The 27,953-nt window shown below is 41.5% G+C and overlaps 3 protein-coding genes and 2 non-coding genes across 7 annotated transcripts; 3 read left to right on the top strand and 2 right to left on the bottom strand.

Annotated features, from left to right (window-relative positions):
• Positions 1 to 1,800: 1,800 nt before the first annotated feature.
• Positions 1,801 to 6,720, top strand: LOC134866377 (cortexin-1). Of its 2 annotated transcripts, none has more exons than XM_063886505.1 (2): positions 1,801 to 1,942; positions 4,514 to 6,720. In XM_063886505.1, exon 2 carries the CDS (start codon positions 5,200 to 5,202, stop codon positions 5,473 to 5,475), a length of 276 nt encoding a protein of 91 aa, XP_063742575.1. In that variant the 5' UTR covers positions 1,801 to 1,942; positions 4,514 to 5,199; the 3' UTR covers positions 5,476 to 6,720. The 2 variants fall into 2 exon arrangements, with proteins under 2 accessions (XP_063742575.1, XP_063742576.1); XM_063886506.1 differs by lacking the exon at positions 1,801 to 1,942 and adding an exon at positions 2,578 to 2,624.
• Positions 6,721 to 10,184: 3,464 nt separating this feature from the next.
• Positions 10,185 to 16,974, top strand: LOC134865547 (ceramide synthase 2-like). Of its 2 annotated transcripts, none has more exons than XM_063885132.1 (11): positions 10,185 to 10,347; positions 10,934 to 11,101; positions 12,050 to 12,101; positions 12,652 to 12,770; positions 12,990 to 13,047; positions 13,133 to 13,183; positions 13,725 to 13,817; positions 14,288 to 14,416; positions 15,036 to 15,145; positions 15,234 to 15,387; positions 15,513 to 16,974. In XM_063885132.1, the coding sequence occupies exons 2-11, from the start codon at positions 10,935 to 10,937 to the stop codon at positions 15,729 to 15,731; spliced, it is 1,152 nt and encodes a 383-aa protein (XP_063741202.1). In that variant the 5' UTR covers positions 10,185 to 10,347; position 10,934; the 3' UTR covers positions 15,732 to 16,974. The 2 variants fall into 2 exon arrangements, with proteins under 2 accessions (XP_063741202.1, XP_063741201.1); XM_063885131.1 differs by having other exon boundaries at positions 12,050 to 12,167.
• Positions 15,862 to 15,933, bottom strand: trnam-cau (transfer RNA methionine (anticodon CAU)). The gene has a single exon. It is a non-coding gene; the product is annotated as a tRNA-Met (tRNA).
• Positions 16,975 to 20,089: 3,115 nt separating the features above from the next.
• trnan-guu (transfer RNA asparagine (anticodon GUU)) lies at positions 20,090 to 20,163 on the top strand. Its single transcript has one exon. It is a non-coding gene; the product is annotated as a tRNA-Asn (tRNA).
• A 3,654-nt stretch (positions 20,164 to 23,817) lies between these two features.
• Positions 23,818 to 26,864, bottom strand: LOC134865695 (uncharacterized protein K02A2.6-like). Its single transcript, XM_063885363.1, has 2 exons — positions 25,601 to 26,864; positions 23,818 to 25,330 (listed from the first exon to the last, which is right to left on the bottom strand). The coding sequence occupies exons 1-2, from the start codon at positions 26,853 to 26,855 to the stop codon at positions 23,844 to 23,846; spliced, it is 2,742 nt and encodes a 913-aa protein (XP_063741433.1). The 5' UTR covers positions 26,856 to 26,864; the 3' UTR covers positions 23,818 to 23,843.
• Between the last annotated feature and the right edge of the window lie 1,089 nt (positions 26,865 to 27,953).

Genomic DNA, 27,953 nt, shown 5'->3' with positions numbered 1-27,953 from the left:
AAAAGAAGAAGTATAATGTATACTCTGTTACAAGTAAAAGTCTTGCATTCAAAATGTTACTCAAGTAAAAGTACAAAAGTATTAGCAAAAGTATAATAATAATATATATGATATGTTTTGATTATAACTATTGATGCATTAAAGTGTCATCAAAGCTGGTAAAGGTGCAGCTAGTTTGAATGACTGTGTATACTGCAGGGTAGCTTGTGAATAGTGGAATAAAAGTATACGATTTACGTCTGAATTGTAGAGGAGTAGAAGTAGAAACAAGCATAAAATGGAAATACTCAAGTACCTCAAAACTGTACATAAGAACAGTACTTGAGTAAATGTTCTTAGTTATTTCCCACCTCTGGTCTTTGGACACAACCAGGCCAACTATCTCCTCCATATTTCAGTGTCTATGCAAACAAAGTTAACTGGCTACGTAGATTCTAACTATTCCTAAAAATAAAACACTACTAAAGGCATTAGAGATCCTTTACTTCCTAGCTGTGTCCTTTCACTAATGAGTTGTACTAAACATGTTGACGTTTGGACTACAAAAGGTACATTTCAGAGCTTTGGCAACACACGCTTCAGTGTCCCACGATCAGGTTTTGTTTACCCAGACTCCCCTGCTATCATTTGGTGTGGATATACTGTAGCAGTAAACTGTGTATGCCCCTCAAACACAGCATGACCTACCAATTGACCATCTGTCACAACAAGGACAGCAATGGAAATGTTGAGTTTCATAACCGTGCCGGCTCCCGACTTGTATCAATTATGACCCCAGTGGGCAGCCTGCTGGAGCACTGCTCTGTGTGATTTGATTACGAAGCCCTTCAGGACAGTGTGACAATGCATGGATCATTAATTAAACCTACAGAGACATCATGCGGCCTCTGAAAGGGGAGAAGTGGATGTGTAGGGACTGCAATCTGGCCCAGTGTTTGTTCAGTTTTAATTGTGTCAATTAATTACATCTCAGTCAGAATCTGGAGCTGACCCACAGATGCAGTCAGGTTGCTCCAATAGTTTTGTTTCACGTCTTGAGCATGAACTTTCTTGAAATTCAGAAAAACCTGCAATGCAATGTGATCTAATTTTTAACATAGTTATATAATATTACCGAAAGTGAGACAACTTTCAATATTTTGTTCTTAAACATGATCTTATTTAGTTCCAGTATTACCTGCATTTTACGGTGTACTTATTAGCAAATATAAAGAAATACAAGTGAGCTGGGTGATGATAGGTAACAATCGCTCTGTTTAATGTTTGCTGTTTGAATTCAAGTATTAATGACAGTGAGAACAAGTTAAGTCTGTTGTTTCTTGTTGACGGGGGGGAGTAGGCCTATTGCTTGTATACATTTTGCCTGTAGCAATAGGCCTACTAAAAGAAGCCTAAAGTGTGTTTGTAAAAAAAAACAAGGATGCAAAACTTTCAAATTCTCAGAAATTGACAGAGGATGTCAAATCAAACGTTTTGAATAAATGTTTGGTTAGAACTCCAATGTTGTGTTAAAGAAATCACGGGAATGTTGTTACATTTAAACAAGTAAATTAGTCAACTAGGAAGCCCTCATTTTTCGACAACAAATGTTGTTTTGTCAAATAAAAGTGATTCAACTGATATTGGCTATATTGCCTCTCAGGCCCTCACTGACCATGTCCTACGCACTTGTGTTAGATAATGCAGAACCACACATGGCTCCCGGCACTTCACTCATCCAGACAGATTATGTGTGCAGTCAGTGCAGGGCCAGTGAGGAGCAGGCAGGGAGAGGGGGTGGGGAGGCGGGTCTCACACTGAGCGCACTTAAAGCTCCTGACAAAGCAGAGTTCAGACCTGAAGCTCCAGCGTACAGGCTGAGAGCTCGGAGCTGTCCTGGGTGCTGAACATCTGCTGCTGGATCAACATCTTCATTATCTGTCCTCATTTGCGGCAACAGGAAGTAAGTTCTCTAATCTAATCGTCCTTTAAATTGTCATCTGTTAGTAGGCAGTGTGGAGGTGTTATTGTCATGCGGTGTCGAGGATTACTTTATGAATCACATGTTTACAGGTTTACAGGCTATAACTTTGTGCTGTTTTGTAACTTTGTGTTAAATTTAATTGAAATAATGTTATCATCGGTGGTTTGCCCTTCGGTGTCAAATTATTGGACTTTTTAAAAGAAAGGAAAACATTTTAATAATATCCCGTAGGGACACGTGTCCTGCTTGAATGTGAAAAAAATTGAGATATCTAAAACATTGCGATAAAACAAGGAACGTTCATTTCAAACGTCTCTCCACGCCATTGAGCTTTCTTTCCTTGATTGAAAAAGGACCAAAATGTTAAATAAAGTAAATAAGCAAGTCCTCACAACATAAAGGAACATTACCCACTGCATGGTGTTTATCTTACAATTTAGTAGTTTTAAGTTTCAGTTTAAAAAAAAATAGATAAATAAAATCATCTAATTTCTACTTTGTTAGACAATGGTTTAAAATGTCTGAATTTGAATCTTTGAACAGATTTATGTGATCAAGAATTGGTATTGCTTTTAACAGGAGCTGTCTGATAAAAATCAAACTACGTCAAGTCTTTGGGGGTGATATAGCCTGAGAAAGCTATCAGCAGGGATTAAAAAAGGTAATGACAGTTTGTTTCATAAGGCTATTCATCATTTTTGAAAATCATTTGATCCAAAAAACGAGAACAAAAAGCTCATCGCTTCACAGATATTTAGCTTGTTTCAGCCTGGCAGTCCTTCATTCAGGGTTGGCAACATCATTTTACCCTTTTTATTTGAAAAAGTCCTTGACATTTTCAAAGCTGCTGTTATAATCCACAGGTATAAATGGGAGGAATTATCGGTATTAGAGAAACGCGGGACGACCATATGTCGCTGCATGTGCTCAGTCCTCAGAATTCATTGGCATGGCTTTGTTCTCATGTCTACCTTTTACTCTATTTTATCAGTGTTTTAACATGTAAAACTAACATATTGTTTCGATCAGTGGTCCAGACTAGCTAAAAGACTTTTTTTTTCTGTGTGTGTAAATCCAATGTGGTCATTCATCACATATTTATTTATACAATGCTTAGGAACCAAAGCATGTCTCTGAATGAGGATCGATGAGGCATGAAATTGATGTTGTCGATTCTTTTATGTTCTTTGAAGCTGTATTTGATTTTCTCCTCGATGCGACGGGGTTTCCATCCTCTAAGGTGTTTGTGTAACCGATGACCTTGGGTAACCTGAAGAGACCTTTTAAAACCCCATCTTTAAATGGAACCAAATATCTGCTGAGCTTGCTCGTGAATAAGAACAACTTTGCAAGTTTGTGGCACTGTTGGTTTGACTTCCTGACTTGTGAAAAAGCTGGGTCATGGGATAAAAATTGTAGGATGGAGCTGAATTAATGTAACCCTCCCTACTATATATTCTGCCAATGTAGCATAAAGTAAACTGTCAAGTAGAGTTGCAGCGAGTAGCAAAAATGTGTCTTCTGTTGTGTATAAGTATATATTTTTAAAGGATCTAAGAGGAAAAATAACTTAATAATCCAGTCTTGTCTTATATTCCTTCATGGTTTCTGGCAGATGATAAAAAGCAGTCGCATTATAATTCTTTCCGTGCAGGAGAGCATGGTCCTGCAGTTCTAGAAGTAGTTAAAGTACATTACTGAACTACTGTTTTCCCAGTTTTCATTAGCAGTGTTTTCTGAGTGCATTCTGCGTACTGACTCTGAATAATGGGTTTTTCCATGTAAACTTCATGCCTACTTCATAACTCTCTATTGACTTCTGAGTCTTGTTCACTTAGCATCCTTTTGTACACGCAGTGATCTGAACTGTCCAGCCTGACGTACCCACAGGCCATTTGATAATTGATACTGAGGCAGGCAGTTTCTTTCATTACGTCTTTAAGGCCCCTATTAAAGCTTTGCTTTGCCCTTAAGTCCCATCATCCGGAGAGCAGGGGAGCTATCAACGTGTCTTTGTGAGGATCTGTGGGGCGGATTCTTCTCTGTGGGTAGAAGAATCCTCCTGGAATAGAATCTGCTGACTGGGGAGTGCACCTACTGCAGGAAACATCTCTCCACTGCTCGGCCCATTAAAGAGCCTACGGAGAGTGTTGCTGTGCAGGAGTGCAGAAACTCTGTGAGGGTTTCCTGCACATTATTTCATTAGTGTCTGATTTATTTATCTTGCACTAAGCTGTACCTGAGTTCAGGAGAGGGGTGCTGCTGCAGCCTTGTCTCGGTCATTTTTTAAACAAGAAAGATAAGAAGGTCAGATAGGAAGTGAAATAACTGCTTAAAAGTGAGACTGTTCCTGGTAGGTCTGGGCACCATGAAAACCCCTTATTCGGAGCCCTGAATAAAGTAACAATCTATAATCCTTGACATGCTTCAAGGCCCCTGTCAAGCTCTGAACCGCTTGAATCAATCAGACTTTTCCCTCTGTTAAGCACTTCTCCACGCTGAAAACTCCCTCACTCATGCTGCGTCTTATCTCTGTTTTTTCCTCCTCAGGTATCTTGATGAGTGAATCCCCAAAAGAAGAAGTGCTTGGTGACACAAGACATTAAGATAGAAGCTCTTCCAGTAAATCAACAACTTACTGCAACACAGCCAAACCGTTTGAAGTGATTAACCAAAAAAACGCTCTGTGAAGCACCACAACGCAGATCATTTACAGCCTGCGAGGACTTTGATTGATCTATGGAACATCTGCAGCCGCTCCATTGAGATTTATACGTAAGTTTGTAATCACAATAAATGCATCTCTAAGGCTGCTATTGGACGACACTTAAAATATTGTCAAATAAAGTGAGGACCTCGAAGATGGTTTGAGTTGAAGCAGTCACCTCAGTTCTCGTATTTTCTGCGTCTCTTGGGAGAAAAAGAGAGGACCAGTAAAATCTAATTAGACCTCAGTGAGCATGCCTCGGCTTGCTGCTCGGCTCATCAGGGGGCTTATTTGTTTGCAAGACTGATTTGCCAAGTGTTATCTCGACTGGAGCATTTTCTCTGTCCGGTTTGTGGGAAACTCTGTGAATGACCTCTGTCAGATTTCACAATGTGATCGCTCTCTGGGTTTAGAAATCACGCTTGCTAATAAAGATGACCCTGCAAAGCCATGCTGCTCCTCATAGCTTCTGACCGCAAAATAACACAGTGAACGATTTAAACCTCTGAAGCATTACCTGACTTTCAAGATGAGCGACTCAAACTACTGGGTTGTGGACTATGAGATCACCTCTCCTGCTCCGCCCGGGTTCCCCAGGGGCCCGACGGTGGAGCAGCCCATGCCGGGGCACCCCGAGCAGGGATCAGCCCTCTGTTTCGTTGGCCTCCTGGTGCTGCTGCTGCTCTTTCTCATCATTCGATGCATCCGTATCTTATTGGACCCCTACAGCAGCATGCCCTCCTCCTCATGGACGGACCACAAGGAGGGACTGGACAGAGGACAGTTTGATTACGCACTGGTGTGAAGATGATCGGATGATGGGGGAGAGGGATTAATTTGGAGATATGTAAAGGTTATTTAAAGGGATTTTTGATGGGAGCTGAAAAGATGAGCAGAACAACCCTTGAAGCCCCAGTATCTCTGGAAGTATTATGTTCAGAGAGAAAAAGAACGAACATACCAAAGGTCCTGCATTCAATTTCATTAATTCATTTTGTGTATTGTGTTACACTGAAGCTTTTATAGCACCACACCCTGCAGGAAGAGAGCGATCAGTATCGCCGTATTACATTATGACCCCCATTTGTCATGTCATTTTTAATTGTATAATGTTTTTACAAATCCCAGGGCCGCATTATAAATGGAGCACGGAGTTGCTGCGAAAGAGGTCCTGATTGAATAAAAATAAATGAAATGAGTTTAGTGCAGACATTGAAGTTGTTTGGACATGCTCACTGTTACAGACAATTTAGAAGATGTGGTTTTACTGTCAAAATATAAACATGAACGTTTTAAACCTTTTTGGAGGTGCAGCTGAACCAACAATTAAGAAGATGTCATAGTTTCTCTGGAACTTTTATTTATTTTTAAATGTGAACCATGCTGGAAATTGTGAGGCATTTGAACCACCTCTAACATGATTCTCAGGTAAAAAGATTTCTAACTAACAAATGCTTCTATAATATGAAGGAAAGGCTTGAATAGCTTCTTAAAGTTTATATAGTTATTATTCTCTATGTTTTTTGAGTGTCCTAAATTCCAAACACATCCTATTATAAAAGCTGAAGGTAATAATGCATAACAGTTATATCAAAATATTTTATTTGGGGTTTTGCTGTTACCTGTTGCTCTCCCTTTAAGAGGCTTATGAGGCTCAGGGTCACAGCGCTGACTCAATATGTGTCATATAAAGTTAGGATTATGAAATGCATGTACACCGATTTCCAACCCCTAATCCTTTTTTTGCCTTTAGTTCCGTCCACCAGCCAAATCGGTTCAACAGTGCCTAGGAATATGAGAAAGCTAATATAGTTCTTATTATTGTCACTGCTCCTTTTGCCACTTTTTTTGTAATATTGTTTCTTCCCTGGTTATACTGTAAAGTCTTCTCTGTATAAATAAAGTTTAGGATTGATATTTTACTGGTTTGTCAAAAAAGAGATTTGTTTGATTATTTATGACCGGATGACTGTTAATCAATAGCAAACTTTTGTATAAGGTCCCTCTTCCTGGATGTAGACTCTGGTAAAGAGGACATACTTTCCTTATGTTTCTTTATAGTGGAATTAAGTTTTTTAAGGAAATAAAAAGCTTTTGTCTCATGTTGAATTTTAGAAAGTTTGCAATACCATGTACACACACACACACACACACACACACACACACACACACACACACACACACACACACACACACACACACACACACACACACACATTTGAACTTAACCACATGCTGTCAACGCTGCAGCCTTGCAATCAATAAAAGCAAGATTTAGAGTTAATTAAATCAATTGAATAATCAATCCGAGGCTCGTAAAGAGACACAGTTGGTTAATTTACAATGATGCACCCTCAACAACCCCCACCCTCATCACAGCACTCTGCTGTTTTGATAAGAGAAAGTTACACAAGAGCAAATCAGTAGTAACACGTTTAAGTGTCACAACAGAAATATAGCAAAAAGGGTAAAGTTAAGAATCTAATAGAGCTCCTCTATCAAAGACAGTGGTTTTCCTTCCTAATCATTTTTGCAAAAAGTCAGATGCCTTTCTTGTAGTTACAAAGTTTTAACGTGCATTCCTTGAATGCATCTTTCTTTGGGATCCAGCAGGAACTCCCCGTATTTCCTTTTTTGGCTTTATCCTTTGTAGTGTATATGCCTGGTCTATGCTTCACTTTGTGGGCAGTCACTCAACTGAGGACGTCTGACCTCTTCTGAATATTTTGAGAACTACAAGCGTGAGTCCACTGATTGGACAATGCTCAAAATTGCTTCTCAATGAGGAAACACATTAAAAAGGTTTTTAAGTCAAACTCACCTAATCTTCTTTTGTATCTATATTTTCGAGAAAGGGAAAATAGAGATATCTGTATGTTTCATAAATGTTAAGTCCGCCTTGTAATAGTCATGTAAGTAAGACACATTTTTCTTCTAAAAGATCAGTGTCAAAATAAATGCAAACTGCATTGACGCATTTCAAAATTCAATATGCTGACTGAATACTAATGAACTGTATGTGAAGATAACAATCCCTCAGAGAATTGTTTACTTATAAACAGAAACAACGACTGAAGGTATTGTCATTAAATGTAGTAAAGACATGAATGCCCCCCCTCATGGTCAATTGTTGTGAATTCACCTCTAGGTCAGTATGTGCATTTGTCCAGCTTTATTATTAAATACTTGCAAAGGTATACAGCTTCAGGGTTTATCTGTGTTTAGTGTAAATAAGCAAATGTTAGCACTGTACAATGTTTAACACTGTGCAAGATAAAGTGTACCAAAATGTTAGCATGTTCAATGTTTACATGATAGCAATTAGTCAGGGCCAATTATCTGACGTTATTAAGCTTGCTCAAACAATGCATATTACAACGTGAACAGAAAAAAGACAGGAAGCTGATGAAACAGCCAGACTAACTGGACCCTTTTCAGTTTGCAGTTCAACAGGCTTCTACACATGGTCGGAAGCGCACTGACTGTAACACCCCCACCTCATTAGTGCGGGAATTAACGGGAGAGATTTTGCTTCAGTGGATCCTGACAATTTACATCATTGATAAAACAACAAAGGCACTCAGTTCCTATCACCCACCCTCATATACACAACCTTGAGCATGTGCAGCTCACAAAACTAAATAGCAGAAAAAAAACATAATTTTGTAAAATTCCAAAACGTCCTCTGTGCTTTTAAAATGTTTAGTGAAATGTCACTTATTGTGATGATGGATGTTGCAGACTCAGTTGAAGTGATTACCTCTCACTCTCTTATATGTTTACATGCACATGTTAGACACCTGTGTCAAAGTTCATGGATACACAGGCAGGTGCAAAACAATATGCAAATACCTTCCTAAATGTGGAAAGGGTCGTTTTAGGGATGTTAGGATCAACCCAGACGTTAAGCACAACCCACATCCACACACATGCAAATCATGTTATTATGGTGGAAAACGTACACAGACTTCTCTGTGTGTTGCAGTCTCTCCCAGTAAGTCCACCATTTTACAAACCTGACGTAAACACGACTGTATAACAAACAAATGCTTTGCTCAAAACACAGCTGTTGTTCTGACAGAAAGCTGCATAACAGTAGTGATGTTGTCAGAAAACACCCTGCTTATCTCCCTCCATGTCAATACTATCTGCTGAGTGTTAGTATAAGTGGAGGAGGAGGACTCAGTGTGTGTGTGTGTGTGTGTGTGTGTGTGTGTGTGTGTGTGTGTGTGTGTGTGTGTGTGTGTGTGTGTGTGTGTGTGTGTGTGTGTGTGTGTGTGTAGGACTATCATGTGAATGTATGTTTGTGTAAAGGGAGTGTGTCGCATTAGAGTTTGTATTATAGTAGTCAAACAAAAAGCCCTACATGACATAAGAGCAGAGTTTGTGAACCTGCTATTCACACCCTTGTATGTTTACCTTCAAACGGTGAAGTCCTGGAAGAGTCCTGGATTGCTGCTATCAGTGTCATCAGCTGCTTTCCTTCTCCCAGAACAGGTCTGTCGTGAGCATAACCTATCAGGGAGTATAAGGAAACATAATGAGATATACTTGGTATTTTTCAACAACTTAGTACAACTTCTGGTGGAATATAGGGAAATGTAATGGGATATTATAAACCAGTGGTACTCAATTTAAGGCCAGTGGACCATTTTATAATTCACAATGAAAATAAATTGTTTTCCAATGGGAATTCTCTTTAGTACTTTAAATGTAAATAAGGTGCATTGGAAAATCATTAAAATGGATAGAGGTAAAAAAGGGAAGGATTCCCAAGAGAGAGGTTTAGATAAGCCTGGCCTATTGCCATTTTGCAAAAGTGGCTCTTGGGCAAAACAAGTTCAGTGCCTGGTTTTAGCAGCAAGTATGGCCTTAAGTAGCAATTACAAGTATATGCTTAAAGCTTAAATGTATAGCATAACAATAGCACCAGATGAGAAGGATCAGACGTAGCCTACCAATATATTGAGACAGCTAGCATAAGCTAACATTACCAGACCAAATGAAGCAGTTTTATTAGATTTTCTTTCACGTTTTACATTAAGATTACATTTATTCTAAAAATACAGTACCCTGTTTAACGTGTAGCAAGCATGTACAACCCAACTCAGTTGTTTTCAGTTTACATCAACACACATTTAAGCCTAAACCATTGAAGTGTTTGTTCGACTTTATAAACAGTCGCCTGCTAATGCCCATTGTTTTCTTTGTTGCTGACTTAATTATGACCTGCCGCTGTGAGCAAGAGCCGCCTCAACCATCAAGCTACATCAATATACAAAGAATACCGGAAGCCTTCAGAATAAAGGTACACCTGAGTAACATTACCGTAGTTGGGCATATTAAAGTAATTTGCACATTTGCTTATTCGGGAGAACGTGCTTTGGAAAACAAAAACAGAGGTGTCTTGCAACTGCGTTTTCATTTTGCTGTCTTGAAAAACCGCAAGTTTCTTCGAGGTGCTCTTACTTTGAAACCAGCAGCATCCCCTCTTTGTTGTGCTTAACTTGACACCTGTCCTGTGAGGAGTGAACGGCTTCTATCCTCTGTGGTCGTTAGGGATACAGCGGTACCGACGCGCTTCTCCAGACAAATAAAGCTGAAACAGATTCACAGTTTTACAGTGGATTTCATATTTTTTTTTACCACTTTATCGTTTCCACAGAGCTGCCCCTAGGTAAGTTAAAATACAAATGGGTGTTTTTTACTCTGGACATGAATACAACCTACTTAAGTTTTAGCTGATTTTCTGTCTTGGTGGTTTAACACAGACGAACTGTATGACATATAAAGACTTTGCTTGCTTTTTCAATTTGCTTGTGATACTGTAATGGTTTTTGCTCTGTTATTTATAATACAGTGTGATATTATTTTTGTTTTGTTTTTTGTTAAAAAGCTCTGTGTCTGTTTGGTTATTTTTGTGAAATGATTGACACTTGACTGAGTAATACTCCTACAGGATGTTGAACTTAATATTTTTGTTTAAATCTTATTTTATCAGGTAGAGACTGGTTTTATCTCTCTTTTTCTCATGTGCCAAAATTGCGAGAGACACACACACACACACACACACACACACACACACACACACACACACACACACACACACACACACACACACACACACACACACACACACACACACACAAACAAACAAGAGTCTCAGAGACCTGCCTGTGACAACATGTGATTGGGCTCAGGCTCAACTGAATAACTCTCTGTTTAAAACATGTTCTATGCCTCTGTCTGGCCCTGTGCAACAGAATGGAGCTGCTGCCTGACGTATGGAGGCAGGAATACTGGCTTCCTCCAGGTGTGACCTGGAGAGACATGGAACAACTGGAAGAGTCTGACCGGCCCCGACCCCATGACCTCCTCATAGCTCTGCCCCTCGCGTTGGGCTTCGTTGCCCTACGCTACGTATTTGAGAGGTAACACACACCTGATTTCCTTGTTTTTGCTGATGTCTTTGTTTGGGACATTGAAGGAAAATCCAACACTTATCCTGTCAGACCTGAAATAACCACTACAGCCTTTGTTTAAGAAACACAATCATCTTATTTTTTTACAGTTGAAAAAGTCATTATTATTCAACTTGGATCTAAAATTCATTCAGCATTTCCTGTGAGTGAGTGAGCAGGTGTTTTAGCAAAGCAGGCATTGTTATCATCTGGAAAAAAAGGCCTTTGGGGACTTGAAGGAGAGAGAGCGAGAGATGAAGAGAAAGAGAAATAGAAATGGTCTTTCTTAAATAGAAGATTATCAATGAAAAGTATATAAAATTAAAGATGTATACTAAATTCGATGTGCTTTTCATCAGTTGAAGTTCTCAAGTTTTTTTTTATTTCCAAAATCTAATGAAACACATGAAAGAGAATCCATACGTAGTTACAAACCATAGGTGGTTGTGTTGCAGTGGGCTTGTTAGTAGTGGTTAACGAGCCTCATAGGCATTTTTACACAGCCTCACACACAGACAGACAGGTATAGTCTTCAGGGGTTTTGATTGGTTGATGACACCCTCAGAGTATTAACTGTTGTAACATTCAGTGAAAAGTGTGCTTGTTAAAGCCAATTAAAACAGCATTTTTACTTGTGTACAATGCTGTTTATTTCGCTGTATTCTGTAATCCCATATAAACTATATGCTGTAGTTTATTATATATAATGTTCATGTCATTTTTGATTTGTTCACATCATGATATTTATATTTGTTTTGCATTTGCACTAATCTACTATAGACAGCTTCTCTGTGTGTTTGCTGTAGAATAAATACCTTGTTGTGTTTAATAAACACTGCAGGCTTTGTCAGGACTGTCCCACAATGGCAATCACCTGTTGATCATTATTAAGTTAAACCTGACTTTTGCTCTCTCCAGGTTTTTTGCCCCACCCATGGGCAGATGTTTAAGGGTGAAAAAAAGACTGCAGGTGACTGCTGTCCCTTCCCCAAAGCTCGAGAAGTTTTACACCCAGCAGAGCAGACAGCCGACACAGGCGAGTCTGAGAAGGCCTCAGCATGCAAGCATTTCAGCTCAAACACAGGCCTGTTTTACTTTGGAATAGGAGACTAAGGGGTTTTACATTTTGCAACCACAAGCATGAACTTCCTCTTGTATATCTGTCATTGGCATACTATTCTGTGTGATAAGCAAAGAGTAAGACCGTTGAGATGCTAGCAAATACTGGCAAAGCTATCCCAGGGGAGAAGACATTAACAGTTATTGTTCACTCCAGTTTTTGGATCGTTTTTCAAAAATAATTCATATCTAATCATCTCTATGTATAAAGAAAAACCTAACAAAGAATATAAAAAGGATTAACTGCATCTCACAACCAATGTAATGTTTGCAATCAGGTACAATTTCCTCATTTATGTCCTCTTTTTTTATTTACATTATACTGAGTACCTTCAATGAATGCGTTTTCCTCTTCATCCCTCCTGTTTTCATTCATTTCACCCGTCCATTCATTGTTTCAGAGTGACGTTGTTAGTTTGATGTCGCTGTGTGGAAAAACCCAGAGGCAGATTGAGAGGTGGTTCAGACTTCGCAGGAACCAAGACAGGCCCTGTCAAACCAAGAAGTTTGGAGAAGCTGCGTAAGTGCTGTCTCTCTACAACCCTTTCACAACCCAGTTCACAGCAGACACTTTCATCCCAAAAAATCCAGACACAGCTTGGGAAAAACCCTTAAAAACTTGACTAACTTTGCATAACTACTGCATAACAAGTCTTTTGATGTTCATTTCTTAAGTTGTTTACGTTTTATACGTTCACTCAGTGTTCACCATTTCTGATCTTAACTTTCTGTTTTGCAGTTGGAGGTTCTTTTTCTATCTCACAGCATTTATGGCCGGACTGGCCTGTTTGATTGATGTGAGTATGAGTTTGAAAAAAACGTACATGACCGGCAGCTATTTGAGTTTTACTATTTTATAGATGTATACATTTTTGTATACAGAGGCCGTGGTTCTGGGACCTCAGGGAATGTTGGAGGAAATATCCATTTCAGGTAAAAAAAAGCACATCTCACTGCTTTTATGTTTAGTGTCATATTTCAGTATTACATTTCTGTCACATATGGCACGGTTTAGCATGAAACAGGAAGGTGATGTTAATCTCATGTATATTGCCCAATTGGCCTAAATGTCCCATGCATGTTGGGGTTCAGACCTAAGGTCCTTTACAGGTCAACATTGAGTTGAGTCGTGGCGGAAACAACCTACAGGCAGTGGGAAGACAGCCTTGTGTGACAAACATTATACGATTGAAAGGAAAATGACATTGTTTGCTCCACTCTTGATAAACTGTAGAGAAACATAATGTTTGTTAAGCACATGTTATCTAGTGCAGCATAATGGACAATGGAAGTTCTAGTACACCATACTCAATAGAAGAAGTAACACGTTCGCCCAATCTGCAATGGGTCCCATAATGTACTATAACCCATTCATCGCTATTTGCAGCTTCAATGTGAGTTATATTTCTCTGTATCCTACCTAGTGTCAGCTGCTACTGATTAATTGATGTGTACAAAATGTGTTTGTCTACAGCCCATGGAGAGAGCTCATCACTGGTACTACATGCTAGAGCTGGGTTTCTATGGCTCTTTGCTCCTTAGGATCTCTGTGGACATCAAGAGGAAGGTAAAGATCTGAGCATTTGATTCAAAACACATTTGCTGTTTAAAAAAGGACATAAGTAAAAGCAAAAATGTTATTAATATTGGATAGCTTTAAATCCACGACTCAGCTTGGCAGAAAGTAGAAGTCATGGAGAGGCTGCCAGCTGAGTTAAGAATTTGCAATAAATTCAGATCCAAACGTTCAGGACAGTTGAACCATTAGCCTAATAATCCCCTCCATTCCAAAACAATGATGATTTAAACTGGTAAAAACACTGAATAGAGCAGCGTCATGGTGTTTCCTGATCATGTTTCGCTGCCGTGAGCATTTCAGCTAGTTTCTCTGAGAACTGAAGATCCAGATGCCTTAGAATACAATCCTAAACAAAGCCCATTAAAAAAGACTGAAAAAAGTTGTTTAGTAAAATGTGGCTTCAATTTAAATTAAATTATGACAATATGATGTTGTTCTACATATGTTTGGTGTGCTAGGATTTTAAAGAACAGGTCATCCACCATTTGGCCACCATTTTCCTGCTCAGCTTCTCCTACTGTGCCAACTACATTCGCATCGGCACCTTGGTCATGCTGCTTCATGACTCCTCTGACATCCTGCTCGAGGTATTCTCACACACTTTCCTATTGTCAAACTGCTTTCATATAACGTTGGTGGGATCAAAAAGAACAACGTGTACATAAACAGTCCCATGTCATCTAATCGGGCTCTAGAGCCATAGCCAAAGGCACCCGGGACCTTACAAATAGAATTAATGTCTTCAGGGCATGTCACTGTAGATTCACCTCCATGTTGGCCATTTGTCTGCCTCTCAGCCCAACAAACTTGATGTCTTTATTTTGTAAGCCGCTTTAAAAAGTTCATGCTCAGTTGTGTTTTTTTTTTTTAAATAACTATCTCGTTTGAGCATGCAGATCCTGTGACTGAGACATGATAGAGACAGATATCAAAGGATGCTGATAACGTTTCAAATACAAAGTCTATCAACCCTGTAAATCTGCTTTACTTGCACATCATAGACTGAGGGGACATTAAGCACACATTTTTATCATCCTCCTGTTTTTTACTTGTTTACCTACTTTCCTGGTTCCCAGCCTGCCTCATTAACACTTTCTGAATGACGCTCAACTAATGTTCACTTCAGCGTGGCAACTACGCTTTACATGTAGCTTTCATTGTGGTTTGTATTTGTTTGATCAATGCCATTATTTATTATTTCTGCAGTCTGCCAAGATGTTCAACTACGGCACAGGCTGGAGGAAAACTTGTGACACGCTGTTCGTTGTGTTTGCTGTGGCCTTCCTTGTGACTCGACTGGTGATTTTCCCCAGCAAGTAAGGTTTACTAGTTAGATGTTTTTTCCATTGTTCAAATATTTTCTAATTTATATTTATATAACATTTATTAATTAATTACTTACAGAATCATCCATACCACCCTGGTTCTGTCAATGGAGGCGTTTGAACCTTTTTTCGGCTATTACTTTTTCAACGTCCTGCTGATGGTGCTGCAAGTTCTTCACATCTTCTGGGCGGGCTTAATCTTACGCATGGTTTATAAGTTCCTGAAAGGCAAGGTAAGAATCAGTGGTTAAATCAAGCATCTCTGACTGATATTTTGAAATCCTGTGTGTGAAGTCAATTCCTAACTGTCCTCAGCTTTGTCACACATTTTACACCCTATATCTGATTCTGCCTCCAGCTAGAAAAAGATGAACGAAGTGATGAAGAGAGCGAGGTTGAAGAGGAAGATGACGATAAAGGAGGAAAAGAAAATATGGATCAAGGAGAAGATTATTGTTGGAATAAAAGTAAAAACACCATAAACTCACAACTGTCTATGCTGACCAACAATTGTGTCCTTAATAACTTGACCAACCACAGGGCATCTGTAGCCGACAGGATGCGTAAAGCTCAGTAAAGTCTTGATGAGTTATGCTTTAATCAAGTCCAGTGTGTGTATAATACTTTGCACTATTTAAGTCAGCCCATGATTCCTTTTAGGTAAATTGCCAGTGGCGGGGAATCATGATTGTTTATTGTAAAACTGTTAGCAGAGGATAGTTTCGATCTATCGACCTCTGGGTTATGGGCCCAGCACGCTTCCGCTGCGCCACTCTGCTACACAGCCTAGATGGGACTAAGACCAACAATGACTGGCTTAGGAGGACAATGCCATATCTATTAAAAGCCACTGGGGTGGGTGCTATAGTGTCTACTCATTTATAAATCACTTTCAATGGACAGGGATGGTACTAAGTGTGACAAATCAGGGAGTCATAAAAAGAGTTCAGTCCCTGCCTGGTTTCTTCTTCGTAGCCTACACATTGTCTACACTTTTGTAATAAGTTAAGTTCACAAAATACTTGTTCATAAACAAAAATGAAATTGTGACTCCAATAGCTGATGTAAGACCCAGAATTAATTATGTTTTCGACTTTTGTTACACAACATACAAGTAGAAAACAAAATTCATCATTTTATTCTTTCCAGTATGTCTATTTGTATGCCTATTAATTGATAAACTGTCATATGTGATTCAGTCCAATTATATTGTTTTATTGACTAATCTTTTGAATCTTACTTGCACAGTCCATCATTAGACAGGTTATTTAGGTCTTTACAGCAAAAAAGATGATCTGTTATAACAAGAGTTAATCTTTTATAAATGCAACCTTTTGTCATTCATAAATTATATGTTTGTTAATTGTTTAGAGTTTAGTAACTCATTGCACCTGTTAATAGTTTTTGACCAAGACTGCTAACAAATTCCTTTTTGGAAATGCATTAATTTGATATATTTAGGATCTGCCCATGTTATCTTTTTTCTTCCCATTTTTGCACGGATACACAGCATTTTCTCTGGGGGATAAAAAAGGATACATTTATTTAATCCATCACAGACACATCCTCCTGTACCAATACAGTCTATGGGTGACACTAGCCTGAACCATGACATGTAACAGACGTGTAATATAATAGTATCAACTGAAAATGTGTGTAATTGAGGTAACGTTAAGAGGTAGGTATATACATATAGTAATGTCGTTTGACACGTACTATTTGCTTGACCAAATATAGCTCAAAACCGTGATTGCTGATGGAGCATGGATTTATAAAGGGTGGGCCCGCACCTTTCCTAATAAAACATGTGATCAACTTTCTTCAAGGCTACAACCATTTGGATATCTTGTCTTTGGTCATGAGAAATGGAGGGATTTGGTGACATAATTACCTAACCTTTGGTGAGTTTTCTCATAGTTTTATTTTCAGTTATGTGTTGCAGAACTAATTCAAATGCACTGTTTGTTCGCGCTAGAAGTTGTCCAGTTTAACTAAGATACTGTTACTTATTTGCAAATCCCTGTCCTTGTGTCAATGCTAATGTAACCGTTAGCTAATTGGTTGGCCCTTACATGCCTCCTGAGACCCGGCCCATTCATTTGTGTCCATTATAGTGGACATTTTGTTCACCTGTATCTCTCTTGAGTATTTGGAGTTATCCTATCAAGGCCTATTTTACTCTGTAGTGGACATCCTGGGCTTTTTCCAGTGATGTGTCATGTGATGGGTTTGCATGCTGGGAACTTCACTTTTTTTCTCTATCAAGATGGCCACCATACCAGTAACCACATTTTATGGAAAGAGGAGAGGTAAGTCAAATATTCTTTATCTGTTGCTATTTTTACCACGATAATTATTATATTCAATAACAATATCTTTACATCTGAAAACAGTTTCATTATTTCTGTTTTGAAATAACAGTCATTTAATGAATGTCAACTGTAGTGGACACCAGGACCATTTTAATGTATTTAATGACTGCACATTAGTAGGAGAAAGAAGTGAAGCAGAGAGGATCCTGTACCGAATAATAGAGGGAGACTCAGATTTGGAGCTGTCAGATGAGGAAAAGGATGAGGATGAGGATGAGTATCAGCCTGTGATGGGGGAAGAGGGTGATGAAGAACGAGAGGGAGACAATGCAGGAGAATCTGATGAGACAGAGTCAGAGCCAGAGATGGAGCAGCAAAGTCGTCGTTCTCTGTGTTGCGAATGGTCGAGTCTTTACCTACAGGAACTTTTGTGTTCTTTGATCGATATTTCACAACGATCGATCTCATGGATGCTTTGCTCTCAAAGGGTCTTCAGCAACTGGAACTATTATGAAGAACAGGGCTTCAGTGACGTTGGTCCGGAGGGGGCCTGAGCTGGCAGTGACGAAATGGTTTGATAGTAAACCAGTTCTGATGGCCTCCACTGTCTATGGGAGAGATCCAGAGGATATCTGTAGCAGATGGTCCAAGAAAGACAAAGCTCATGGCCAGGTGAGACGGCCATCAGGGAATATAATGACAACATGGGTGGCGTAGACCTCTGTGACCGAATGCTGAGCTTCTACCGCATGTCAACCAGGACGAAGAAGCGGACGTCACGTGTGATGACGCATTTCTTTGATGTTGCCATCACCAACGCTTGGATCCAGTACAAGTCTGACAGTACAGCGCTGAATCGACCAGCTAAGAACACACAGCAGTACCTGTGGCGTCAAACAAGTGTGAGCATAGGACCAGCATCTATGGAAGAACTCCAGGCCTGAAGGGGGAAGAGAGAGCTCACCCAGACACCCAACAGACAGGATGCAACCCATGTTTCTGGAGGGACCGTTTTCACCTGCTCACCTCTAATCAAGCATGACATGAGTATAAAATGTTTGGAGTTAGCTCGGCGAGCCCTCTTTGCTCGGTCTCCTCAGCCTACTGACAGCTCATGTTCAACCACGGACGCAACTGGTATGGACTTCAAATATTTAGTTTGAAAGAATCATTTGTTTGCTGTTTTCTGTTTGATTTTGATCTGTTTTGAATTTAAATGAGATGTTTAGTTTAATGATCATGATTGATGCATACTGATGTGGAATGTAATTTGCCCTTTTGTTTCTTAAAGGTTATCAACCTATTCTTCCTCTGGAATTTCACTTTGTGCCATCAATCTAAAAGAAAATAAATCACCAGAACGGAACAGAGTTGTCCCCTTGCATCATTTGTGTTGAACAAGCCATTTTCAAGTTTGGGCAGAGCTGAATCTGAATCTTAACATCTGGATAACTTGACAGTACCTGGACTTCAAACTGCACCTGGCTGAAGAGCTGATGGATAGTCCATCATTTGATGACCGCAGTGAAGACAGTGAGGAAGTCTATCAGCCACCAACCAAAACAAGGATCCCACAACCAGTGCCATCTGTATGCAGACTAGGAGCCAGACACATGCCAGAGATGATGGACATAAAACATGCGGAAAGATGCAGGAACAAGGGCTGCAATGGCAAGACATACATGAGGTGCACCAAATGCAAGATGTTCCTCTGCTTAACCAAAAAGAAAACATGCTTCCAGGATTATCACTGTTAAAATATCCAGAGGAAGAAGAAATGCAGAACTGCTAATGTTCTATGTGTTATAGTTTACTGTTGTACATACATGTTTACTGTTGTACATGTTTTTTTTAACAGAATGTTATTTTTTTAATCAAATTAAATGTGTTCTTAGGTAAATATCATTTAAAAAGACATAAGCTGCTCATTTTTTAGATTTTCCCAAATGTAGTTCTATTTCCATGCATAAATCGTCCTATTCTCCTCTACAGTGTACATGCTGTGAAATTAAAAAATATATTCAAAAAAATTAAAATTGTAAGGTGTTTTTTTTAGGCCCAAATTGATAGGAAATCACACAAAAAAAGAAATTGTGAGACACTTTTTTTCTTTGGTTCTCCGGAGGTTAAATATTGGTCAACTCCATCGTTTTTTAAGGTTGCGGTTTAGTGTAAATAATATATTTAGCGAGTATTATAATAGCTTTTTGCACCCATGTATGTATTATAAGAACGCACCGCTTAATTATGCGTCATGTCAGCTGTGAGGAAAGCTAAGCTAACGTTAGCTGTTTTTCAGGTTAGATGTAAAAAGTTTAAAATTAGCCGTATGTATCAGTACTTACCATCTACACATGTTTTGTTGTTGTTTGTTTCTGTGTTTTTCTTGTATGCGTTTATCTTTTTCTTTGAAAGTTTATACATTTTCAACGTTAACTATGATAAGCCACCTAGCGGTGCAAACGAGAATTGTTTCTTCGTGGGTTGAGCGCATTTGCTGTCACAAGGGGGCGCTACGACAACGGTGATAATCCATACAGTCTATGCCGCAATAATATAAGTTAAAGCTGGGTGATTTGGGCGGTCATTTCAAATAAAATATTTGTTAGCTGCACACACAGTTGTCTCTGTGGCGCAATCGGTTAGCGCGTTCGGCTGTTAACCGAAAGGTTGGTGGTTCGAGCCCACCCAGGGACGACATGTTTTTTTTTTTTTACATTTACATTTACATTTACTTCTGCGTTTTTTTAAATGTATTTCAGTTTTAATGAACTTAGTGAGCAATCTTATGAAGCGTATCATATAAAAGCAGCAGATCGTCACCGAATACGTCTGAAACATGCCAGTCCCTGCCGGCCACACAGTAACCCTCCCCCATGTGTACCAGTGTGTCAGCAGAGCAGAAAAAAAGACACTGAACGAACTTGTTTCCCTTTTTAATCACAGGAATAGTTTGTTAAGTTACTGTTTTTCCTTACCGCTTACAGAGAGTGGTCTTTTTTAAACGATTGCATTTATTTGATTATGGAAAATGTGCTATCAGATTGGATAAAGCTGTGTGTTGTTTTTGCCTGTCAACAACATAACGTTTTTCACACAAAAGAAGTACAAGTTTCTCACACAAAAACGTTATATTTTACTGCGTTCCGTCACCACACTTTTATAAAATGACTACTGGCTTCAGATTGCTTTATAAACCTTTGTCTTAACTTTGATTCTAATTATTGTTTTTAATGCATACACTGTGCCACATCTGTATTCCAAACATCAATGGTAATCCTCTCAGTTTTTTGTAAACTTTTACTTTGTATGTATAAATATTCATATGCTTACATGTAGGAAGGTTCCTCGACAGTCATTTGACTATTAGAGTTATTTAGGATTGTGTAGTGACTCTAATATACATAATTCACCTCCTTCTTAAGTGTGGTTCTACACACTGTTGTTTCATGCCTGTAAGTATGACCGTTGGTTTATGCTTAAAAGTACAACTGTAAAAAGGGATCGTGGTCCCTTTAATTAATCTGTGTTTACGATGACGTGGAGCCCCATGCTTGTTGGTTTACAGGACAGCGCCATCTTGTTTTGTTATAACTTTGACTGTGTGATTAAACCTCCACAATACTATTATTACATTTATATGAATAGCCGTTACATATGCGCAGGTATTGTAAGAGAATATTCTATAATGACATCCAAATAAATATTTCCAAGTGTGGTTACCTTTCCGCAGGGATGCAAAATGATTTGGTATTTGTGAAGTTTCTTCCAGTGGAATCTGTAAAAAAATACCCTCATTCAGGGCTGGACTGGCATCTGAAAAGGGCCCGGGCACTTTTGATCACCCAAGGGCCAAGCGCCCCCCCACCAAAACGTTTCTAGTTGTCTAGGCATAAACTGTAATGCAACTTGAGACAGATCAAAAGAGCGTAAGCTAGTCATTATGTCTAACAGTGTTTTTTTTTCGGACACTCGTCATTTTTTTCATCACAGCAAAACCAAGTGACCGCTTCTTATTGCTTAGGCTTCCAACATCACTTGTTAAAGTTCCGTGTACAATACGCCTTGAAACATCCAACTGCGTTGTCTCAACCATGAAGAAATTGAAACATCCATTGCTTTAATGCTTTCCAGAACACAACGTGGTGAATGGTAGGATAGCCTATCCATGACCACCACAGGAAAATGCAACTCATAAAGACACGATTAAAATATCAGATACACATTGCCAACAATAAAGCTAATATACCATGTTTTTACATGTCATGCAAATTGGAGTGAGCGCGTAGCTATCAGCTATCAGCTATTCCTAAACAGTAGCACGGCTAGTCAGCTTCTTACCTATCCATCTACCGTGCAAATAGGCAGAAAACTTAAGATAATACGAGATGTCTTGATAATGACGTGGCATGCCATTACAGAAGGAAAATATTACACAAATACATTTTGTATAAAATCACAGTTGCACAAGACACGACAAGCAGTAGAGTAGAAATAAGATATTTGTTGGATTTGAGAAAGTGAAAGGGGGGATGCCATAACTAACACGCACTAGCAATTACAAGACACAGCACATGTCGTCCTTGTGACAGCTGACAGCTCAAGACAAATGGAAGATTTCTATAAGCTGTCAAAACAATACAAGAAAGGTGTACGAAAATAAATCGGTACATATTTGTGACTGATTTGAGAGAGTGGGGGCGACACATTTAGTCTTAGTTTCAGGCAATAAATGGGAAAAACGCCGAAGCAGTGAATAGCTAATCTGCCTAGCTAGCTAGGGTATTTCTAGACGGGACGGCACTAGCATAACTTAAAACACATCACATGACCTTGTAACAGCTCGACAAATGGAAGATTTATATATGCTGGCGCAACATTACAAGAGAAGTGCATGAAAATATATCAAATGGGTACATGTTTGTGACTGATTTGATAAAGTCAGGATGACAACTTGGTCTCGGTTTCAGGCAATAAATGGGAAACGAAACGCCGAAGCGGTGAATAGCTACACTGCATTGGCTAGCTAGCGGGTGTGTTGAGCTGAATTCTAACCTCAATCTCTCCCTGCTGGGTCACGTCTCGTGACTCTCGTCTCTCCGTCTCCTCCTCCTCTGGTTCCCCGGCTCGAACCACCATCTCCTCCGCCTCCTCCTCCTCCTCTACATTCTCCACCACCTGTGCGCTCGTCGTCGTTGTACCGGCGGCCCCACCGCCCGAACCCGAGGTTGAGCTTGTGCTTTTGAATAAGTCGGTGATTTTTGCACATTTTGCTGCGTCGTCTTTAAGTTTTTGCTTTCTCTTTTCCATTCGCTTCTCATGGCCATTCTTTTGTTTCTCCATCTCGCGACCTCTCTATCCTCCACCATTCGCTTACAAAATTTGAGGTGATGACTTGGGTCAAGTGAGGGCCTCTAGGGAGGGGCGGGCCTTCGAGAACCAAGGAATTTCATTGGACTAGCCAAATGTGCCTCAAGAGAAGCATCCAATGGGCCACGATGTGTCATGTTTTTACCGTCGCAATCAATAAAAAATATAATATATATAATGTATGTTTTGTTTCCGGCCCTGGGAAGGCCCAAAACGTTGGAGGGCCTGGCGGGATTTGCCCGGTACGCCAGATAGCCAGTCCAGCCCTGCCCTCGTTTATCTTTAGGTGTGAACCTGATGGATACAGGGGTTCTTAAACTGATTGCAGTCAAATGTTCTCGATAATGTAACAAAATAAAAATCAGTTTGGCTCTTCTCATTGCCCTTTTTCCCCCAATTTTACTGATTGTCACGATACGCACACACTGTCACTTATCGTGTAGTTTATTAGGGCTTTGGATTAACACGTTACAAACTGCATTGCGGAGCTAGGCTAACTCACGCGTGTCTCTATAACTTGTTCCACTGTACAGCCGAGACCGGAACCACGTCACTGCGTAATATAACTGATAACGTTCATACCATCATTACATTACATCTCCCCCTTTTGAGACAATAAACTAAAAGTAACCTTTACCAGAACTGAGTCCATTCAGAGTATCCTAAAACATAAATAAACAATACTTACTCCAATTGCAGATTCAGGTAAGTAAATTAAGTCTTAATCAAAATTAAATCTATTTTTACCAAGAGCAATTTCTTCTCATTTTTTTTTCAGAACCCATTCCCCATTCACACTACTGTACTGTAGTATTTGTAACACATTAATATAAACATTACCCTTAAGTGCATTAGCAACATTAACTGCAGAAAACATTTCTTTCTTTCTCCTCCTTTTTTTTTTTTTTTTTTTTTTACATTTTGTCCATTGAACCAAATCTGTTTCAGTAGGGAAACCTGAAAAAAAAAGATTAGGCATTAGCAATAAAGCAGTCAGCAGTCATAAATCACTCATTGAGTCTGAACCGGAGAGGTGGTCTGATTTCACGGCCCCTGGAGGTCAGTCTGGCTGTGCCACTGGACAGAGTAGGCCGTGCCGGTGTTCCCTGTGTAGTCTCTGGTGTAGGCCCCGGTGATGCTGTGTGGCCCCTGGTGACCATCACAGGAAGTGGACTGCTGACGGGACGTGCTGGGCTGGTCTCGGGCTGTAGTTGTGGTTCTGCAGGCCCGGTGGTCTCAGCAGGCCCGGTGGTCTCAGGAACAGCCTGGAGGTGTCTCCTGTTACGCCGCAACACTGTGCCGTTGTCCATCTTGACCATGTAGGATCTGGGTTGTTCCGCTTTCCCCAACACCTGCGCAGGGGTCTTCCACCCCTTGTCTGTGTCCAGCTTGACACGCACTGCCCGACCTGTTGGCAGCTCTGGGAGATGGAGGGTGGAGTGTCGGCGGTTGTAGAAGTACTCGTAAGATCTCTTGGCTTTAGAGTCATTTGTTCTTACTTGTTCAGGGCTTATTGGAGTCATTTGCAAGTTTTGCTCCAATGTGGGGACTGTGGTGCGAATCTGTCGTCCCAGCATCAGTTGAGCCGGACTGGCCCCCGTTGCAGCAATGGGTGTGGCCAGATAGCTCATCAGGGCAAGGTACGGGTCTGGTTGTTTCAGCAGTCTTTTAGCAGTCTGGACTGCTCTCTCGGCTGCCCCGTTGGCCTGGGGGTAGTGGGGGCTCGAGGTTGTGCGCGTGAACCCGTACTCTTTGCAAAAGTCAGTGAATTCAGCTGACGTGAACTGCAGACCATTGTCGCTGACTAGTTCGAGAGGTACACCCCATCGGCTGAAGATGGCTTTGAGGCGCGTGATGACCTGCTGGCTTGATGTAGAAGGTAAGTGTACCATTTCGACATACCTGGAATAGTAGTCCACGACTACTAGATACTGCTTCCCTTCCAGCTCGCATAAGTCAGCAGCGATCCTCTGCCAAGGCCCCTCTGGTAGGGCCGTAGTGATGAGAGGCTCACGCCTCTGCTTGGGCTTGTGCTCTATGCAGAACTTGCACTGCGTCACGGTTGTTTTGATGTCGCCTCCGATGCCAGGCCACCAGACAGAGAGCCTGGCTCTCTCACGGCACTTCGTCAGTCCTTGGTGACCTGTATGGATTCTTTTCAGAATGTCTGCTCTCAGTCCTTTTGGAATCACAATTCTGTCGTCGTACAGAACTAGTCCCCCCGCTTCAGAGAGGTGATGCCTGGCAGAATAGAGTGCAGAGAAGGAGGAAAAGTTGTGTCTCTTACGCCAGCCGTTTCGCACACTGGAGATGACCGCCTGAAGGTCTGGATCCATCCGCGTTGCTCCTCTTATCTCCTCCAACTTCTCTGGTGACATCGGCTTGTTTGTCACCACTGCATCGACGTACGCCTCGACGTGGCGCTCCGTCTCTGACTCGGCCTCCTGAGTCAGAGGGCTCCTGGACAGCGCATCTGCCACGATCAGCTGCTTTCCTGGAACATGGACAGCTGTCGCATTGAACCGCATCAGGCGCATCAACAGTCTCTGGCACCGCACGGGTGCTTTGTCCAGGTCACATGCATTTATCAATGGGACTAGCGGCTTGTGGTCTGTCTGGAGGCAAAAACTGTCTAGCCCCTGTACATAACGTACAAAGCGTTCGCATGACCACACCGCTGCCAAGCACTCCTTTTCTATTTGGGAGTAGCGTTTCTCGGTTTCTGTAAGAGTGCGTGAGCAGAATGCAACAGGTTTCAACTCACCGCTGTGCTCCTGGAGTAGTGTGGCGCCCAGGCCGTAGCTGCTGGCGTCCGCGCTGACGATGGTGCGGCGGTTGGAGTCGTAGTAGGCCAGTGCTGGGGCTGACGAGAGCATGTCTTTGGCTTTCCGCAGCGCTCTCTCTTGGAGGTCACCCCATGCCCACGCACTGTCCTTCTTGAGCAGGTCAGTGACTGGGTGTAGCGCGGTTGAGAGGCCTGGCAGGAACCTCCCCAGGTAGTTGATCATGCCCAGGACCTGGCGCAGCTCTCCCACGTTGTTTGGGCTGGGCATCTCAGTGATTGCACTCACTTTGCTTTTGTCTACTTTCATGCCCTCTGCGCTGATTATGTGTCCGAAGTAGCCGGTCTCCGACTTGTTGAACCGGCACTTTGCTTTGTTCAGTTTCAGTCCAGACCGCCTGATGGTCTGGAGGACTGTGTTCAGCCGCCTGTTGTGCTCCTCCTCGTCCGCACCGTAGACGAGTATGTCGTCCATCACGACCACGACTCCCTCATGGCCCCTGAGCAGGTCGGTCATCAGTCTCTGGAAAATCTCAGGGGCTGAAGAGATCCCGAATGGGAGCCGCCTGAAACAGAACCTGCCCATGGGTGTGATGAAGGTGGTCAGTTTTTGGCTGTCGGGGTCCAGGGGAATTTGCCAGAAGCCACTAGAGGCATCTAGCGTGGAGAACACCTTTGCCCCCGCTAGCTTGGGAGCAATGTCCTCCAGTGTGGGCAAAACATACCGTTCTCGCTTGACAGCCTTGTTGAGCCTCTTGAGGTCCACGCACACTCTGACCTGGTCTTTATTCTTTTTTTCCGCAGGCACCATGGGTGCGCACCAGTCGGTGGGCCCTGTGACATGCTCGATTATGCCCATCTCCAACATGCGCCCCAGCTCCTTTTCGACCTTTGGCAGGAGGGGAAACGGCACCCGGCGCGGCGTTGTGGCGACATAGGGCTCCACGCCTGGTTTCAGCTCGATTTTGACAGGGTCGCACTGTAGGAGTCCTATTTCTCCGAATAGGTCGTCCGTCACGGTGCACACTGCATTCAGCCGTTTCACAAGGCCCATGGATTTTGCCACTCCTCCCCCCAGTAGGTTCTGTGCAAACTGTCCTTTGATTACCGTTATCCAGAAGGCATACTTTTGGCCCTTGTGCAGGCATGTGGCCAGGAATCTGCCTATGCACTTTACTTCCCCGCCTGGGCTTGTGGCACTGACTGTAGTCTTAGCTAATTGGGGCTTGTTTGGCATTTTGTTGTACGTTTTCTCAGTCATTACAGTAATGTCTGCCCCCGTGTCAATTTTAAAGTCAACTAGACTATTGTTGATGGGAAGTGTGACATGCCAATCATCACTGAAATCTGGCTGCTCAACTACTGTATGGGCCTGATTTGTCACTGTACCGATAAAGAAAGCTTGATCATCATCATCATCATCGTCAAATTCGTGTGTCACAGCCATTAATTGTTTTGTCATTTTGCTTTTGCACACCAGTTCAAAGTGTCCTAGCTTACCGCATCCCCGGCATTCCTTGTCGTGTGCGGGGCAACGTTCTTCACGTGCGTGTGTCCTGCCACACCGTGAGCAGCATCCATTTTGTTTGCTGTACTCCTCTCGTTTGGGACCGTTTCGTCCATCTCGCTGCCACCTGCCCTTGCCGCGTTTCCAGCCTGCCTGTCCCCTTTGTCCCACAGCATTCACTGAGCACTCTGCCCGCTCCTCGCTCTGCTTCTTGATCTGCTCGCTCTGTCGGGCTAGCTGGATAGCCCTCTCCAGCGTAAGATCCGCCTCAAGTTGCAACTTTTGTGAGACCTCGCTATCTAGGATGCCAATGACGAGTCGGTCTCTAATTTGTTCATCCTTTGTTATGCCGAATTCACAGTATTGGGCTAGCTCATAAAGGCTCCTCACGAAAGATTCCACCATTTCTCCAGCCCTCTGCACACGCTTGTGGAAGCATGCTCGCCATAGGCGCCGATTTATGTTTCTGCCGGTGGGTGCTCTAAAAAGTTTAAAGCCCGACCCTCGACAATCTCCGTGTGTGCGGTTAAATCTCCGTGGGTGCTCGGCAATCTCCGTGGGTGCTCGGGCCCCGAAGCACCCACGGTATCGGCGCCTATGATGCTCGCTCATGTATCACGTTGCGCTTAGGCACGAAGTGATCATTAAACCTAGCTATAACTATATCGTAGTCAAGTTCTGGGTTATCACTTTCGTCGTCCTCCGTATACACAAACGATTCATAAATTGGCTCTGCTTCTTTCCCCATCGAATACAGAAGAGCGTTGACTTGTACCTCACAGTTCTCTTTGTTGAGCTTGGAAGCCGCTCGAAACCTGTCGAATCGGC

The sequence above is a fragment of the Eleginops maclovinus genome, chromosome 6 (genome assembly GCF_036324505.1).
Source record: "Eleginops maclovinus isolate JMC-PN-2008 ecotype Puerto Natales chromosome 6, JC_Emac_rtc_rv5, whole genome shotgun sequence".
Taxonomy (NCBI): Eukaryota; Metazoa; Chordata; class Actinopteri; order Perciformes; family Eleginopidae; genus Eleginops; species Eleginops maclovinus.
Note: the sequence above shows the minus strand (reverse complement) of the source record. Positions and strands in the feature narration are given on the sequence as shown.